Consider the following 16,357-nt stretch of genomic DNA (forward strand, 5'->3'; position numbering starts at 1 on the left):
ATGCTGTTTGTGGGCTTTTTTTTTTTTCTCTTCTTCTTCCCCCCTTCTACCCACATCTTCGCAACCCATTGAACTGCAGGTTTTTTGTTCAGCTGCAAAGTGTCTTGTTTTTCATGGAAAAGGTGGTGGTGCAGAGCAGAGTTGCGAGTCCTCCTAGGCAGGGACTGTCCAGGACACCCAGCAGCCGGGCTCTGGCTCTTCAGACTCTTTTTTAAGTAATATTTCTTTAAAGCTTATAATATTGCTAAAGAAAAAGGAATGGCCTCAATAAAAAGGGATGTGCTTGCTCAAAGACTAGGTATAGCCAAGAGCAGTGCAATGCAAACCCACGCGTGTCCCCATCACACCCTCCCCAGCCAGGAGCTGGTGGGACCTTCTCGCATGCCCATCGAAAGTGGCATGGGGTCCTTTTTATCCGGATGCCCTCGTGTATCATCAAATCCCAAAGGGTCACCCCCCATCGTCCTGCTGGGCAAGGGCCCTCTTTCTCTCAGAGGGGAAGGTCAACCCAAAGCCAGAACGCAGATCATGCTGGGATGTTTAGTTGTGTTATGAGCTTTTATTTAAAAAGCACATTTATACAGCAATAATTTCGCAGATACAAACTTCAATTTTGTATTCTACAAAAGTCTTTGAATATTCTTCTCTTTACAAAATGGAACATTACAAAAATACAGACAATTTAATATGATTTTTTTTATACAAATGTCTCTAATTGTAGTTATTTTCATTAAAATATTACTACCACAGAACTACAATATTTTAGTCGACTATAAAAAAATTAATTCAATGCTTTTTTAAGCAGCAAAATGTAAATAACACAGGTCAGGACACAGTTTATAGTCATAGTGGATATATCTAAAATTGTTTCAGAAATAATATTTTACATAGTTAATTTTTAAGGTTTTATACATTATTTATATAATATTTATATATAAAAAAAATCATAGCTTGCTATAGTTGAAATGATAGGACGGATTCTGTAAGAAGGATGTGCAAATGGCCATTCTGCATGCTTTGCGGGATCCCTTTGCAAACGCGTTCTGTGAAAGGGCTGCAAACCAAGAACCTGGGGTTTCCGGGCAAAAAAAATAATAAATCACACTCGATATAGGCACAACTGATTTACCACCGGTGTCACCGAGCAAAGCACAGGACCTGGTACCTGCTGTGGCACACACCGGGGTGCCCAGGGGAGAAGGAGGAGGGGGGATGCACAAACCAACTGACACCCAGGCTGGGACGTGCCGCCCAGCAGCCCGTCCCGAAACTGCAGAATAAAGTTTTCCCCGGGACTCAGCCCCGAGGCCGTAGTGCGAACGCGTCTTGGGCAGAGCCACCGCTACCCACTTGCAAACCGCCAGCTCCCGCGGGCGCGCAGAAAACCTGCTGCGATTTTTTTGGGGGGGGATGGCCGGGAAGCGGAGGATGCTCTTTTCATGAAGGGCCATTTGTGGGTGCTGTGCACGCCTGGGGGCTCGGGCAGGACAAACCCTCGCCAGGGAGCAAGCGGAGAGGAAGAAATGTGGCTTCTCTGCGCGGAGGATGGAGTTATTCAGCCTCACTGCGTGTCTCAGGACTGCTCATTAAAGGCGTGTAGTATGATCAGAGACCCTTCAGAGATCTTTGACTGGGCAAGCTTCTTCTAAACTAAGTCACAGTATGGAATAGAGGAGGCAAAAATAAACTAGTATCAAAAAAGAGAAAAAAAGCAACTCTTACAAACCAATCCCAGATCTTGACTCAGTGCTGTTTCTCATATATAGTGCTATACAATTTAGTCGTGAGTTGTTTTTTTTTTTTTCTCGCAGGCATTGGAAATCTTCATAGTAAAAAAAAAAACCTAAGATGGCCAGCTTTCCAAAAATCCCTTAGTGTTCATTAGGCTATGAACAATTTGGCGTTCACTACAACATGAACACTCAAACCAATTGCACATCCAGAACTCCGGCACCTCTCTTTGTTTGTTCGGCTTTTGTTTTTTATTTTTTGTTTTTTGTTTTTTTTTTTTTTTTCTTTTTCCTTTCTCATGGTCGCTTTTGACTTAGTTGACCACCACCCCTTTCATCCAAATGTCGCAAGTTGAAAAGACCACAGAGTAAGACTTTACTGGTCGGGCAAGAAAGTCTCTCCCTACATTCTACTGTCTGATGAGATTTGAGAGCAGCAGGTAGTTGCTGTCAGCAGTCATTTTTTGCAAAAAAAAAAAAAAATTAAAATAAAATACAACACCCATCCAATTTCTCGAAGGTCTACACCATGTTGTGATGGTTATTCCGCTCAATGATGTCCACAGGTGAAAGGATCTCCTTCCGGATGGGCGGTGGAGGCAGGCAAGTCTTTGTCTTGGGCTTGAAGAGATCTGAGACGTAAAACACCTGTAGGAATAAGTGGAAGAGGCAAATTTAGCCACACTGGGTGATGCTCTGTTCAAAAATTTGTTTTACAGAATATATACATATATTCAAGCTGCAAAAATAGCACTTTGTGGGCTATTGAATGCCTGACCTTAACACCAATAGCTGTGAAATACCAAGCACCTGCTACCGCCTTTCTGTACGATAATGAAAAGGGCTCAGACCTCACAAAACACAGCGCAAAAACATTACAGAACAATTTCATTTCGCACTGCGCAATCACCGAGTGCAATACCCAAACCTCTGCTGAACAGGTTGAAAAGCCAGGAAACAGATACGGGGCCCACGCTCCAGTAAAATAACAAAGGTCTCCAAAGGGCTGGCCTGACTCACGGTGAGTGGGTTTAGGGATGGAGTTGGCATGAAACAATTCATTCAGCCAGACATCAGGTAGGCAACTAAAAGCTTTCAAATCAAAGCTGTATTAAACGTTATCAGTAATGAGTCAAGAGTGAGTGATGTTCTTCTCGTGCCCCACCAAGGCACCGGTACAGAGCCGGGGTCCACTCCTGAAGCCAAAGCCTAAGGAGAGGAGGAGCTATTCCTGACTACTTCCAAAATATCCCGTGATGTAACCCCTCTCCCGGATGTGAAAAAGTCAGCGCTTGGCAATTTTGGGAGGTAGCAACACAATAAGAAACAAAGTGCTGGGAGGAAACTTCCACATCCTCCCTTGGCAGCCGCTGCACAAAGCTTATCGGTCCTCCAGGACCAGGGCACTTTCTCCCTTGCCAAACCTCAGCCCCGTGCCAGAAGGGAAAAGAGTCAGACAGCACGGATCCTCTGGACGGGGCAAAAAGTGTTGAGGACTCATCATCGTGTTAGTTGGAACCAAAGTCCTAAACCTTGGTTCTGCCGCTAACTGCCTCTGCCAGCCCAAATTTGCCGGCTCATCTCAGACATCCTTAAGCACCGATAATTCGGACTGAGCTGTGGGTTTGCTGGGCCAAAGCCCCAAGAGGAGCAGCACGTACTTGCAGGAATTAGTAGCACGTTTGAGTTTTCTCCCACAGTACTCGGATGCAACAATTAAGCAACAAGATAAATTGGGGAAAAAAATAAGTCCAAGGTGCTCAAAGGAATAACATTAAATTAGCACATCCAGGCTGGGTAACACAGGGAGGGAGCAAAGGTTTCCCCTTCTGCATCTCCACATATTCTAGCTACCCAGAGCCTTACGCAGCAGGTCTAGTCGTCCTTGGAAATAACTTTTGCAAGTCCCTATCAGCACGGGCAGATAAGGAACTGAGCTCAACAGACAGTGAACCTGCTGTAAGTGGCAATTTACTCCTACAATTATAACCGCGGATGCAGGAAGCTGAGCTGTTGTTGCTCAGCTTTTATTGCTTCGCAGAAAAGCAGGGAAGGAGCTGACATATAAAGCAGCTCTTTTCTTTTTTTTGGTGTATGTGTTGGTGTCTGGCTGCCTAGTTGTATAACAGAGCTGATAAAGTTGTTTACAGGGCATCCAAGTGGCAGTGTTTGTGCCTTTGGTTAAATAACAGGATCCAGCTGAACCCGACAAGGATCACAAGCTGGAGTCTGGCCTCTTGCTGCCGCATCGCAGCATAAAAGCATGTTGAACTGCTCTGGCAATGGTTTTCTTTTGGGTCATTAATAACTACAAAACGCCCGTTCGGCTGGCTCGGCGCATTTCTGATGCCATCTCGCTCACTTGCCCACCTCAGAGAGCTGGATTCAATCAAAAAGACGTCCAATTTCTGCACCAAGATAGCCATGACAAATCAATTTATGGGAGGAGATTGCTGAGTGCAAGAAGCATATGGGGATTACACTGAGTCTGGTCCTTATTTTGGATAGGAATGAGTTATGGTGGAGCGTCATCCTGGATATTTTAGCTTTTACTGTGCTGCTTGCTGCTTTTCAGGGTTTAATTCAGAGACTGGGTAAGAGGTTTCATTTCTCTTTAAACTGTATTTCACTTTAACATGGCCGGAGGTTATATAAACACTTATAGGAATCATGAAACGTGATCTTTGGGGGTTAAAACAGTGTGTTAAATCCTCCTAATGCTTGAACTGTTTAACACAAAAAAGGACTAATAAATGTGCAAAGTTTTTGACTTGGATTAGCTCCATTTCCTGTAGAAGGTGCTCTCTGCCCATAAAGAAAATTTGATGGCAGAAGACTGAGCGCGTATTAGACAAAGTCAGTCAATACCTTATATTGCCACTTAACAATTCCTGTTCCTTTTCATTATATTGAAGCAATCCTTAATCACATACAGAGAGGTTAAAACAACTCATCTGAGCTAAGCAGAGCAACACCAGGAGCATGTCCTTCTGATGCCTCCCCTTTTCTCTCTCCATCAGATGAGACAAACTACACGACACATATCGGCCTGCCTACAAGGCGCGTGAAAACTATTTCCATTTAAGAAATCCTCATCATATTTCACCCTGAATCCGAGTCTGAATGTTTCATCAGCTGGAAGCGCTTGACACTAATGTCTTCTGCTTGTTATTTCAGGCACAGAAGGACAAACGTGCCTGCTGCAGCGCAACCTGGATTTAAGCTCTGGCAGCCCTCAGAGATGAAACCCACAATTGGTTTCTACTGAAAATTACAGCCTGATAACTCTGGTATTTTAACGGCCCTTGACTATCACCAGAGCGGACTCTTGAAGGCTTTACTGGGGAAAGGAGTGTCTGCGAGCATGCAGGGTGGGTTGAAGGTGATGAGTCTCCAGGTCCTTCCCTCTGCTTCAGAGCATCCCATGCACGAGAGCTGGATCCCAGAGCTGGGCAAGGATGCCCAGGCTATTCCAGTAATTGCTCTGATATACCAGTAATTTTAGCAAAAAGCTGCTATATTCTACATTTAATGCAAACTCCAGGGACTCTCAGGGCGACTCTTCCCCTTGTCCCTTGCTGCCACTTCCCAAAAGGGAAGAAAGTCTGCCGGCCCCTCCTGGGCAATGGCTCAAGCCAGCAATGCTGGGTTTGGGAGAACAAGAACATATTGCTAGTTCTTCGCAAGCTGATGCAATGGGACAAAGGTTGGGTTTAAACCCTGCCCAAGTCCTAAGCTGCTGCCCGAGATGTCCCCAGCCACCAAGCCATGCCTGCAAAGGCTGCAGAGACAACAGCCCCCTCCATGAGCCGGCTGGGAAAAGCAGCACAGGTTGCCCTGGGCTCGCAGGCAAACCCGAGCCTGCCTGTGAAACTCCAGGCAGCTGCTTCCTATGTCGGTTTACCTCCACACAGGAAAACCAGCCCAGCGCCGCCACAGCCTCCCCTTCCCAGCACAGCTTCCAGCTGCCGGAGGGCCGGGAGGGGACGGCCAGTCCTGCCGCTCGTCCCGGCCAAGAAGCATCCGGACGCCCATCCCGAGCATCCGGAGAGCTATTGTCTTTCTGAAACCACTGCCGTGATCCAGGGATCGATCTCCTGGTCCCTGCTCTCCCCTATATATTGCTTTTATCCCACCTCCCAAGCAGAAAGGCAGACGGAGAGGTAAATATCCCCTTGTAAACCTGCCTGGTGATGTGCGCTTGGTGTATCGACAAACCCACACAATACGAATTCAGGCACCTGGACTGAGACAAGCTGCTCCATTGCCCCCTGTGTTGCCCAGGGCCTTTTCTCTCCCGGGCTGCCAGCACTGCCATCATGGTGACTGCTGAGATAGGAAAAGATTCCCAGGATTTGGAGAAACACCCTGACAATATTGGTATGAAGGACACAGGACCTGTAATGGTGTTGCTGCGAGCAGGCATTACAGCAGCAGCACGCATCTGTACACACACACTTGTCTAGTTTCCCCCTCTGAATATGCCGGCCCCACACGGGACGTTGGCATCAGGCAACGGCAAAACCCAACAGCTACTGCTCAGAGAGTTAATAATACTTCATAAAAACTTCCCAACAATGACATTTTTGGCCTGGCTTTGGAATATTATCAATGAGTGGAAAGTACATAAATAACTTATTTTCTCTCCTTGCAAAATATAACATTAGCAAACTTAATTCCTTGCCTCCAGGGCTGCTTTACTTTTAGATCAGTCAAAAAAAAAAAAAAAAAAAACCAAAAAACACCACACACCAAGAAAGTGGTAAGCTGTTAAAATCTTGGTTTCAAGAGTTCGTACAGACACAGGAACAACCATAACCCCCAGCCCCTTTGTTTTTATATGAGGCAGCAACCCGACCCGGTGCCCCCCACCCTGTCTACTTTAGAACATTTACATGTGTCACTTTGAGTTACAGGGCTGCGCAATCAGGTCACTCTTTGGAAAGTAAATTGCATGAGAACAAGCCCCGCAGCCGCAGACAAGCGGGCACGGCTTTTGTTCGCCGTTTTCTCACGAGCCCTTTCCTTACATTAAAAACCCACCAACAAACGAGGCACCCTGCCTCCCCTCGCCGGGCAGACACCAGCTCCCGCTCCCAGGGAACAGCTTTTGGCTGGATTGTGCAAGGAAGAGCCATAATCCCAGCTGCCCGAGACTCCCCATTTGAGTCCTGGCCTTGCAAACGAGCCGATGCTCGTTACTGAGAGTGGCTGGAGGAGCAAAAGCTGTTGGCCAAGAGGGAAATACTTCCCTTGTTTGAACACCTTCTCAGCACCCTCAGCTGCCTCAGTGAAGGGGCCCTTTGCCCAGGAGCCTCCTGGAGCTCAAGGCTGATGGAGGAAAACCACTAAATGTTGTATTTTTCGCTGAATATGCTGTTTGTTCTGTGGGGGACAAGAAGAATTGCTTAAGCCCCCCAGCACAGAAATGCTGTTGCTCACAGGGAGGGCAAAGCACCGGTGGGTGCACCCTCCTTCACTGGGTGCCCATCAGAGCACCCATCATTGGGCTAGTAGGGTGCTCTGCTCTCAAACCGTGGTCCAGCTGCAAATGATGCTTGCATGCGCTGTCGTACGGGGGTGACACCGGGCCAAGCCCCCGGAGCACGTTGCCTCCTGCCACGTCCCCAGCCGTAATGGGGGGCGTTACGTGAGCTCGCAGCAGCGTGGGCTGGGGAGGTGCCCGCTATTCCCCCGGGACCCCCACCAGCATCCCCGCTGCCCTTCCTTGCGCGGTTTGCTGTACTCACCACGCAGTAAGCCACCAGGGCTCCCTGTGCAAAGCCCGCCAGCACATCGGTGGGGTGATGCTTGTGGTCCGACACACGGGACAGGCCGGTGTAAAACGCCATCATGATGAGGGTGAACTGGAGGAGGGGACGGAGCAGGCGGGCTCCCTTCCACGTGAATCTGGCCTGCAGATAAAACTGCGGAGAAGAGAGAAAAAACAGAAGGTTGAGTTAATTTGAGGGCAACGAAGGAGAAGCTGTGCCCAAAATGTGCACACATGGCAGCAACCGCGCTGTGGGGCTGGCCGTGGGGCACCCGCACCCCCGTGGCTCAAGGAAGGGGGAGTTGTCAAAGAAGGAGGATGCTCTTTGCAAATATGTGATCTCTGTCATGCAGAGGGGAGTGGAGCCGGTGGGATTTATCCCATGGAGGGAATGCAGGCAGAGGTGAGCAGGCACTGCTCTCCCTTGGTGAGCCAGGGCCTGGAGCCTGGGATCCCCCCCACATCCTGGCTCACCCCCCGACCCTGCTTCAGCCTCCAAGTCCATCAAAGTCACACACAACATCCCATCGGGCCAAGTAAGGAAATTCCTCCTCACCGCTACTTAGTGCGTAACAGAAGCAAGGTCCCAAATTTGGGGCACGTAGGACCCACGACACCTCTCAGAGGAAAAACCAGGAATCAACGCAGCACGCCACACCTTGGGAGCCATCCCCAAGGATTCCCAGACACAGCCGCAACCGCTGACGATGTGGATGCAAAATGCAATCCTCTAACACTGCCATCATGTTTCCCAGCCCGAGCCCCGGGGTTTGCAGAGATATAGGGAGCAGCCGCATGGGAAGTCACTCCTACCCAGCAAGGGAAAAGCAAGGTCCTGGCTTGACCCAAAAAGACGAAGCTGACATGACGTCAAATGGACATTGTCCCCCCTCATGACTATCTTGGGCCCGTTTCCGTTTCGGCTGGCGGGCATGGCCGGTTCCTGTGGGAACCGGGAAGCCGGGCGGGAAGAGAGGACAGGAAAACAGCAACCCGCTGCCCACAGATGAGCGGGGCCGGGCGCAGCGCGGGGAGGAAGGCTGCGGGAAGGGAGGGACGCCACAGCAACCTTTGGGCTTGGGGAGAAGAGAGGCATTTGATGGCTCAAAGAGTGTAAAAGTGCCTGGAAAATGCTGCTTGGCTCCTGCAGCTCGGATCCACTGCCTGTGGGCTCAGCTGCAGCGCGTATTTTCTGCCTGTTCCTAAATGAAGAGCTGGAAGTCAGACCCAGAGTGCTTCGTGGGATTCTGCAACATCAGAGGCCTGGAAAGGGGTTTAATACCCATTTACGATTGCTTTTACACAGCCAGAGCAGTTTACACTGCCTTGATATAAAAAGGGAATGAAGCTCTCGCTGGGTTCCCTGAAACCACAAATAACTTAATGACACCATTTACCTATAAAAGCAGAATTAATTGGAAAGCTGATAAGGGGGAAGCATTGTTTTGGCCAATTTAGTATGTTTAGCTCTTGCATAAACATTATATTTACCCCTTTTTGGAAAGAACACACACTGGGCTCTTTAGAGGAAATGAGATATCATGTCATTTGAATGGAGCAGATGCTCCAAATTATCCAAATTGTTAGCCAATTAACATGGAAGAGAGCAGTACCAAAACAGCTCAGCGCTGGCTACTACATGTTATGATTCTAGGGAATATATCTGCAAACCAGCCTGAGTCTGGGAAAGGAGCCACGTCACCACGGCGCACACCCCACACCATGCAAACTTGTGCACGCGATGCTACGGGACGAGTTACAGCTCTCTAGATCCCCACAGCAAAACCACACTGATGTAGCCCAGCGAATGGACCACTGGGCTGGTTCTCTAGTTTGTGATGATAATTTCTATGCTCGGGAGAAACACGAGTCAACAATCAACGTATCAAAATTAGGAAGCATGTTCTGCCCAGAAAGATCTGTTGAGCTAGAAAGCTGGAGCTGTAAAACAGCACAATCCCACCCTGCACAGTCACTTGCAGTGATTTAACACCAGGCACTTCATCCTGCAAGCAGGTTCTACGCGGTTCATTAGCAGGGAACTGCATTTTTAGTTTGCAATGCTTAGGCTGGCTGAATTTTCATTGCCATGGTATTTCTGCACTCAGTGATCTGCCACTGAGAATAAACTGTGCAGGCAGGGTACTCCTGGGAAGTATTCAGGGAAGATGGTGATAGAGAGCTGGGGGCCCTGGTATCTTTAAATACAGCTTCTCAGTGTAGAGACAATGTCCCTTGAAAAAACAGCATTTGTGGAGAGCAGCATTTTTAAAGCACACAAAAAATATGTTTCTACTGAACATGAAAATAATCCTGAGCCTAAACCATAGCAAGACTCTCAACCCAGCCCAGGTGACAGTGCAAGACTCAGGTTCCAGTATGTTGTTGCAGAGCAAAATTAGCTCCAGGTATTATATCTTATAAATTTTTACTCTTAGTTCTACCAGGAAGACTTGAAACCTAATGTCTTACTTTAGTCTTGAGGCCTGTCACGTTAAACCCCTTAAGAAAGAAATTTGCTGCTGGATACTCTGACATTTGTCCCTTTTGCACATCCTTGACATCCCCTCAAGCCACTCCATCCCACAAGCTTGGACTAAATAGGTCATCTATACGTGAGGAAGCAAAGTATGAATTAAAAAAATTAGGAATAAAAAGCTAACCCTGAGTTTGAACACACAACGAAGCAGACAATTTTGGGGCTGAAGCGATTAAAAAAATAAACATGTTTGTATACCGACTCACTCCTTCCAAAGCACAGCTCTGAACTGTGTGCCTAATCTACACATTTTAGCCCTGGAAAAGGTGTACGAAGGCAACATGGCACCGTACGGGGTGTACTGGGTGCTGCCCAAGTCTCCAGCACCGAACTCACACCCACACCTGCGTATCTTGGAGGAGTAAAACCCACCCCAGTAGATGCATCTCAGACACCACACTATCAGTGTGAGGATCTTGACTGAGCTCCTTTTACAGCCGCAATAAAAGTCTTCAAAAAATTGCTCTTTAGTTCCCCATTCACAAAGAAAGGAAAAAAAGAGGTTAACAATACTTTTCATATTCCACAGGCATATTATGAACGTGCAGTGCATCGAAAACTGTGCTCAAACACCAGGGTGCTGAGGAACCCTTAAGTACTTTAGAGGTGAGCCTTGGGGTGCTCCAAACTTTGCCTCTGCCCTCAGTATGAAAGAAAAACCTAGTTAATAAGAGAAGGTCAAAAAGCAAAAGGGGGGCTTGGGGGCTGAAGGGATCAGAATTTCCCTAAAACAGGAATTAGTGCTATTACTAAGAAATGGGAAGTTCCTGGCAATTTATCTGAAAACCTGCTTTTGAAGGGGTTTTTTGCAACCTGGGCGTAAATCTGAAGTGCTGCCTGCCAAGGACTGCCAGATTTGGATGGCAACATGGGGCTGAATGGAGCCCTTCCTGGGAGGGGCTGGATGGAGCAAGACCATAACCAGGGTTATTTCCACCACAGACCATCACAGGGCAGCGAAAGTCAGGAGAAGCATCAACAGGAGCAGGGGTGGATGGAATGAAATGGGATCACACAGAGCAGGAGTTATTTGGATCCACTGTCTCCTGGCAGAGCCCAAGTTACCACAAAGCAGATGGCTTGAAGGACGTCACGTCGCTGCTCTTCTGCCAGGGGACTTCCACAGTGCTGATGGGGACAGCTCGTGGCCACATGCAACCCCCGAGCAACCCCATTGAGGAGGAGCTGGCAGGGGACACGGGCGAAAAGCGTCACCTCCAGCCTCCCGGGGCTTTCTGCCACCCAGAAATCCCATCTTGTTCACACTCTCCCCACCACAAGGCTGAACTCCACCAACCACGTTCCTTAGTCACAGCTAAGGTTTCCTTCTGGGAAATGGCTGGTCTTGTTTCTGACTGTCTGTCCTGAAGTTACCTCCATCTCCAGCCCCATCTGCAAACAGAGCGGTACCCAAAGTGGTATGGGGCCAAACCCCCTCAAACCCAAACTCACCCCGGTGTAACACCCTGCCCTGGCTGGGCAAAGCCAGCTGAAAGAAGGGGAACTGCAGAATTCAGCTTTTAGCACCAAGATGGCCAGGGGACATGGACCCGAGAAGGGCAAAGACCTCCCAACACCAAAGGGATGCACTGTTTGCCTCTTCCCTGCCTTTGCTGAGCGTACAGCATCCCCCTACCTTGTTGGGAATATCCCTATCAGCTCAGCCACGCAGTTCATGCCTCAGGCCTGGCCTCTGATGTAATTCCAATATATTTGCTTACTTAGATCACCACTAAACTTGACTCCAAGTCCACAACCACCATGGAGTTTCCTTCGCACGGGCACAGCATTGCTCAGCAGCACGAGGGCACTGGGACCTTCTCCATCCTTCAGCAAGAAACCCCAGTGCAAAGCTTCACGCTCACCCAGATAGATAAAACCAGCAAATCTCTAATTTTTCACATAAATGAGTACAACACACAAAACCGCATTCTGATCTGAAGTCTTCAACCTCTCCCACCAACACACATTAAATACACAAGCTGCCCTGTTTTACTCCCCTTTTATCCAGAATCAGCCGACATTACTGAGGGATATTAGTTTAGTTTTTCTGCATCCTCTGTGTGGTTTCAGGCAACATCATGCCATAAAAAAAATAATCAGCATTATGGTCTCACGTGCTTGAGGGGAGTGGAAAGCCCCCACTGCTCGCTGCAAAGACTCCCCATGTCCAGCGAAACAAAAATCAAGAGGTGTGGGTCTGGTCCAGAGGGCTGCGTGGAATAAGCTGTTACATACCTCCTCTTTCCTCAGCCTGCTATAAATATATATTATGGGCTCGCTCGGCCAAGGAGTAACAAAGCAAGGAAAATTAAGACAAAGAGAATTACCCAAGTGTAATTTCCCCTTTTAAATTTTTTATACAAAGGCCTGATGTTAATTGGGTGACAAGAAGGCTGCGAGAAACTTAGCCCTGAAGTCTCAGTGTTTAGAACTAAATCCCAGGAGATTTTACTGTGTTGCAAGTGCCTTTCCCTGGGACTTTTCCCCCAAAGCCCTCTGGGGCTTGGCATCTATCCGCGTTTTCCTACCGGAAGCCTGGGGCCAAACTGCTTCTCCCCGATGGATACCGCAGGGCACTGCTGCTGTGCCGGGCGATGGGGAAGCTGTGGTCACCCATCCACTGGCCACCAAACGCTGGGGCAAATCCAGCCCCACGGCGCAGGCAAGGCCCCGTGGGATGCATGGGAATCTGGTTATCTTTCAATAGACCGACTAAAGGTTTCTGGCACCCATCTCCATCAGGTGAGGCAAACTTGAAAACATTATAATTCAGAATGGGCTCTAAGAGCGAAGCCAGGGAACGCCAGGAAAGACGGGAAGTGACTTATCCTTGAAATATGAAGTATTGTTCAATAAGGAATGCACTTGGGACACGGCTGATCAGCCAAGCCTCTGCAGCACTCGCTCAGCCCCACAAATACCCCTACTCTGCAAAGGCTCCCAGCAAACTCCCGGTACCCAAAGGGCCAGCAGCAACCTGCTGCGGCACAGCCCTCGTTTCCCAGGAACCGGATAACAACCGTTCTGTTTTGATTGAGATGATTCCCTGATTAAATCCATCAAACCCACCTCCTGCAGGCACTGGCATGGTGGATGCCACGTTTCTAATCAGGCTTCCAAAAACCCACTCAACCACCAGAGCTGGGCAAGGCAGCGGGGTTTATTTTGCATTAAATAAATCCCTCTGCGTTACTATAACCTCATTTTTTAATTTTTTGTTTTAGTTATTTTGGGGTGTTATCAGTCTCTCCACACAACAGATTTTCTGCTCCCTTTTTCTATGAGATTTCTCGTTCAGGCTCCGGCAGTAGCCAGGGAGCCGGAGTGATGGACAGCTGAGCACTGCGAGACAAGTTAGAATCATAGAATCATTTAGGATGGAAAAGACCCTTAAGATCATCATTTCCTCACCTTCGATATGCACCGCATCACACTGTCTTGTCTCAAGTTGCTTTTTGCTCCCTTCAATTTATGACCTAACACTTGGTGTAATTTTCCCCCTGACTTTTTAAGGCACAAGGCAACTGAGCAGCTGGTCAGATGCAGCCTGCTATACCAACCTTATGCCAGTTTTGGGACAAGATAAAAAAAATAAAGTAAAATCATTGTTAAGGGATTGGGCATCAAAACCCCTCCATGAAGAGGGATAAGTGGAGCAGCCTGTTGTCCTGGACCAGGGGGGAAAAGGGCAGAGGCTGCTGATAGCCCAAGTGCTCCCATATGGGGATGGGGAAGGGCAGCAAAGGGATATCAGAGACAGCTTTCTGCTCTGAAGCATTATGCAGGAGCTAAACACCACTTTTTAAGCCTGCTGCAAAGTTAGAAAGAAAATCAGGCAGCAGACATGGGTGCAAAGCAGTGCTGGAAAATGAGCCATGCAGGTTTTCCCATGCATCCCATAGGAATGTTGCATGCACACTGCAGTTTTGGGGTCTCCAGTGCACCCCCAGCCACCAGCATTGCCGTTTGTTTCTCGCTTGCTCCATAACTGCTGGCTTTTCAGAAAAACATGGAAAAACCTGGCGAAGCAACATGGTCTGCACGGCGTCCTGCGGAAACAGGGTCAAGCCCTGGTGACTTCGGGAAGCCACTACCGAAGTGAAAGGGTGGAAACATGGAGAGGGAGGGAGCGCTTGCCCAGCTGGGTACAGCCCCCTGGATTTGTCCCCTCCCCTGCAGGATGCTGCAGGAGATGATCCTGTGCAAAAGGTAAAGCATCAGGCTTGGCTTCCAAAAAGACTCCAGAGCAGCATCCCCTGAAAAAATACTTGGGAGGACAACCCGAATCTCGCTGAGTATTTGGAGAGAAACCACCACCGACTTAATAGGGACTGTCAGTCCTCGCTGTTTCTGGACACCAGGCTTGAAAGCATCTCGGGGGTGACTTATCTGACTGCCTGCAGATCTCCTTGGAAATATATAAATGCCGGTGTGAGCGATGGTTTCCAAACTCAGCTTGGAAAGCTTTGTGAGGGCAGAGGCAGAGCGCTGAGCCTCCCGTGAAGCATTGCCGAGGTAGCTCTGCACTGTAACATGGCTGGGAGGAAATGGCCAGAATGTTTACTGAAGAAATTAAAAAGTTTTCCAAGAACAAGAAAAAATAAGGGAGAAAATGAGGAAAGAATTTAATACACTGCCCCCAACAGCCTGGAAAGCTTAGTAATTAAATTACAGAAATTGCTCACAGGGACGGGGGATGCAGGGTTGAAAAGGCAGGAGGGAGCAGTGGTCAATTATCTTTCCAGAGGGTGAAGTAAAGGGATGGGGGGAAGCACTGATCATAGATAAAAGCTCATGTTTAATGTTTTTATCAGTGCCGTGCTGTTTCTTTGCTTGCTAGTCTGAGCTTACAGGAGATGTGGGGGGCCACAAATCTTGAAAGGAATCCAAAACCTTTTTCCTGATTTTTTAAAAAAATAAATAATTTAAAAAAAAAGAAAACCAAACACAAATCACTATCCAGATCCTCCCAAAACGCTGCGTGCGGGTCCAGCCCCTCGGGGGCCGCAGACAGCGTGCCTCCCGCAGCCCCGGCAGGAAGCACCTTGGCAGCCGCCCCGGCCCCAGCCCCGGCGCAGGAAGGGTAGAGCCATTTCTCACTGACAAAGAAAAACAAGTCCCAGCCCTCCGCTTTGGATCCAGGCGGGCAGAGGCTGCTCCACCTGCTCCGCTGGCACATTTGGGAACCTGCCTTCACCCCTGACGGCGCATCTTCCCTCTCCATTGATGCAATATTTTGGCTCGCCCAAACTCTCCCTAATGGAAACCACAATGTGGGGTGAACAAAATTGCACAAGTCGTCCACAGATTTAGTAGGATTCGGATTTAATTGCAGCCTTGGCTATACCCCAAAGCTGCACAGCTCAGCTATCATCCCAGGAGTCTCCATCCCAAATAACACCATAGGGGCCAAGAGTGGATCTTTCCACCACCAGCGTGTTCAGGCTCCTTTTTCATCCAACCCCCCGGCTCCAACGCTCATCGTGCCGTTATTGCTACCAAACACAGGTGAGCGCCTCAGGAAAGGGGGACAGGGGATAAATCAGCTCAGTCTCAAGTGAGGCTGAGGTTACTTACCACCAAATACAGCATGGTATAGAGGGAGAAGGACGCGTGCCCGGAGAAGAAGGATTTCCTGCAAAACAAAGTAGGTGCTAAGAACCAGCCACTATAATCTTCAGTATTATAATTTTACATGTAATATGGTGACTTGCCTGCTGCTACCAAGAGGGTGCCAAAGCAGAGGGACCCATAACCCCCAATGTTTTGGGTTATAAAAACCCCCATTATCCGCCCCACTCACTCATGAGGCAGAAAGCAAACGGATGGGCAGGATGCTCACATTGTTCGTCCCTTCCTGATCTACTCATGGGACAGCAGTTATTTCCAGGATAGCCTGATAACTCATCGTCTCGCCTCAAATAACCAGGAAACCGTAAAGTAGTAAGAAGTGAGCAACTTCTCCGGTCACTTAATTGCGGCATGTGAAATGCGCCCCTGGAAATGTCAAAACTGAGCATCTGATGGACTTGATAGAGAGCTCGAAGGGGAGGTGCTGCCAGCCCTGCCTGCGTGGAGACTCCTTGGAGGAGAAGCCCTCTGCTCTGCCGCATGGCTCAAGCTGCTCACCAGGAGCTGAGCTCTTAGAGTGAATTCCCACATTGAGCAACCGCTCGGGGAAAAAACAGAGTAGGAGTAAAGAGAAAGGAAAAGAAACATTATTCAGCTGAGTCCCACAATTCCCAAGGGAAACTGCCCGTCACTGGCAGACGGAGTTGCAGCCTTCGCAGAGAAAGTAGCATTTGCATAATC

At 48.5% G+C, this 16,357-nt stretch overlaps 1 protein-coding gene across 1 annotated transcript in view; it reads right to left on the reverse strand.

The window, feature by feature from the left end:
- Positions 1-686: 686 nt before the first annotated feature.
- PLPP3 (phospholipid phosphatase 3) overlaps positions 687-16,357 on the reverse strand; it is a 45,544-nt gene continuing 29,873 nt past the window's right edge. The window contains exons 4-6 of the mRNA XM_059821762.1: positions 15,623-15,680; positions 7,481-7,657; positions 687-2,378 (exon numbers count right to left, since the gene is read on the reverse strand). Coding sequence (XP_059677745.1) covers positions 2,253-2,378; positions 7,481-7,657; positions 15,623-15,680 — 361 coding nt within the window. The 3' untranslated portion in view covers positions 687-2,252. The remainder of the gene's footprint in view (positions 2,379-7,480; positions 7,658-15,622; positions 15,681-16,357) is intronic.

Source organism: Gavia stellata, chromosome 10, assembly GCF_030936135.1.
Source record: "Gavia stellata isolate bGavSte3 chromosome 10, bGavSte3.hap2, whole genome shotgun sequence".
Taxonomy (NCBI): Eukaryota; Metazoa; Chordata; class Aves; order Gaviiformes; family Gaviidae; genus Gavia; species Gavia stellata.